A 2,458-nucleotide genomic window follows, 5' to 3' on the forward strand; every position below is an offset into this window, starting at 1 on the left:
CGGAACCTCTCTTTGTTGGACCAGTGGTGATGTCAAGCCGTGAGCTTTGACTCGGAGCTGAGACAGACCAGTAAACATCAAATTTTCCGCATAACACCCCCAACCAACCATAAGCTGCTGGCTGCCATTCGCTGTAATGCCTGAGGGGCCGTGGGCGTCAATCACTCACAGCAGTCGTGGTCGACGAGTCGCACACTTCTAGTCGTCATACTCATAGTGTTATGGTGTGTGAAGAGAGTGCGAGGAATTTGATGTCCTCTGATCGGTCTCAGCTCCGAGCCACAACTCACGCGAGTTGACATCACCACTTGTCCAACACCACTATACTATCTCGGACAACGAACACCGTGCATATAGAAGGCGTCAAGAGCCGTATAACCTAGCCGCCTGGACTACACGGGACAAATCCGCCATCCCGTGGGTAAGTGAGAACCGTGATGCCGTCATTCGCTGTGATGCGTGAGGGGCCTGGGCTCAATCACCACAGCAGTCGTGGTCCACATCACACACTTCTTTGTTGTACTTGTGTCCGATCCAAAACTGACAATCTGAAATTGTCACCCCCTCACGGCCCAACAGGCTGAGACTAACCGCAGACACTGTAATCACGAATGGTCCCTGGCTCTATCGCCACAGCTGCCACGGTCGACATCGCGCACTTGTTCCTCATAATTATGTCTGTCGCCACTGATCAAGCTGCTACCTCCGCGGCTGAACATTAAATAACATCCGGCTTAGAGATTATAATAATATGCGCGGAAGAATGGCTCTCACCACAGCACGACGCACGGGCCGGATGAATTGCAGGTGATCCTGCCTCTGCACACGGCGGGACGCCTCCTGCACCAACTCTCTTGGTGGCGGCGGCCCCTGCGGTCGGCCAAGCGCCTCCAGTTGGGCCGACGGCACCGACTCTCTTTGTGGCGCCGGCGGTGGCGACTCCCCTGGTCTTCGACAAGGATTCGAGTGCCCTCGTGCCGCCCCCGAATTGGTGGATAGCCGGTTGTTATGGGGCCGAATGGCCCGACGAGCACCTGCTCGTCAAGGGATGTGGCATCACGGCCGACGAGCACAATGAGGCTGTGATGAAGGCTAAGGAGTTTGATGAGTGGGCGTGGAGGCTGAAGTGTGTGACCGGGGTCACGATAAAGGTGTTTCGTGGGCAGGTAGCCGAGCTCGGCCGTTTCAAATGGGAGAGCGAGTGAGTGCTGGTGTCCCACTGTCGGCTCGCTCCTAGCCACGAGGAGACGGTGGAACGGCCAAGGATAGCCTACGGCGATCGGCCAGCGAAGGCGAAACGATGCAAGCGTGGCCACGCTCACCCCCACGTCGTGGCCTTCATGAACTCAATTACGCTTGAGTCGACAGAGCGCTACTACCTTCGGCGAGTGGTGGATTACGCGGAGCCCTTAGTGGAGGTAACTGGTTAACCGCCTCCGCTATCCGGAGCCGGTACACACGACGCCACAACTCTCGATTGTGGGAGAGTCCACCTGTGTGTTCTCAGGTATCAAGGAACTCCGCGCGGATCACGGGAATGGCAGCGGTCGGCAGCGGCGTTGTCGGTGGTCCCAACGTGGGCGTGGTCGGCGGTCGGTTCGGGAGGAACGAACATTTTGACAATCGTAGTCGTAGTCCGCTGTTCTTAAGTCTTGCCAGTACTTCTACTAGTAATTCGAAGATTCGTTCTAGTGTCGCCGCGTGGATGAGGATATCATCCAGACATACTAGTACCCCACTCCAATATAGGTCCCCGAACAGGTTCTCTGCCATGAGTGAAGTGACGGCAGTCCGCCGGTCTGTTTGTACATATACGGGTTTACGATGGCAGACGACTGACCCATTTGACGAAAGCACGTGTTGATGGCATCTGAGTGGCCGGTGATTGACGGAAGAATGAAGTGCTAACTGTCGAGTGGCGTGTGGTTAGCAAGAGTACGCGCGGACGGCACCCCAGTGGGCCACGGTTTAACAGCTGGACTAGGAGAGTGCTTGTCTGTCCTAAACCCCAAACCCTAAAGCCAAAAACTTGATGCCTAGACCCTAAACTTTGATGCCCAAATCTTAATGCCTAAAACTTGATGCCTAAAACCTAAAAGGAGTGCTTGTCTGTGATCAACTCAAACTCATACTAACCCATGATTCTTGAGCAAAGTTCACCGGTGGCCATTGGCCGGCGGTGGGTGGTCTCCAGTCGTGGTCGCCAGCGGTTGGCAGCAGTCGTGGTCGCCAGTCGGTTGGCAGTGGTTGTCGGCAATGGTAGGTGGTCGGTGGTCGAAGACAAGAACAGTCTTGGAGGAATTTAAGGCCCGTGCTGAACGGTGCTTGGCGAATCTGGACGGTTGAGGATCGCGCGGCTGTGCCGACCACTGCCGACCACGCCCACGTTGCGACCACCGGCAACGCCGCTGCCGACGCGCTAAAGGCCCCCTCCGACGTGAAAGGATTACGACAAGTG

General features: G+C 56.1%; 1 protein-coding gene across 1 annotated transcript; it reads right to left on the bottom strand.

Annotated features, from left to right (window-relative positions):
- Positions 1–827: 827 nt before the first annotated feature.
- Positions 828–1,434, bottom strand: GNI_209070 (hypothetical protein; the record flags this gene model as incomplete). The annotated part of the gene is made up of 2 exons (XM_011135511.1): positions 828–949; positions 1,367–1,434. Coding segments are annotated over 2 exons (190 nt in total), but the record flags the coding sequence as incomplete, so codon positions are not given.
- Between the last annotated feature and the right edge of the window lie 1,024 nt (positions 1,435–2,458).

This window comes from Gregarina niphandrodes, assembly GCF_000223845.1.
Source record: "Gregarina niphandrodes unplaced genomic scaffold scaffold00134, whole genome shotgun sequence".
In the NCBI taxonomy this organism is placed as follows: domain Eukaryota; phylum Apicomplexa; class Conoidasida; order Eugregarinorida; family Gregarinidae; genus Gregarina; species Gregarina niphandrodes.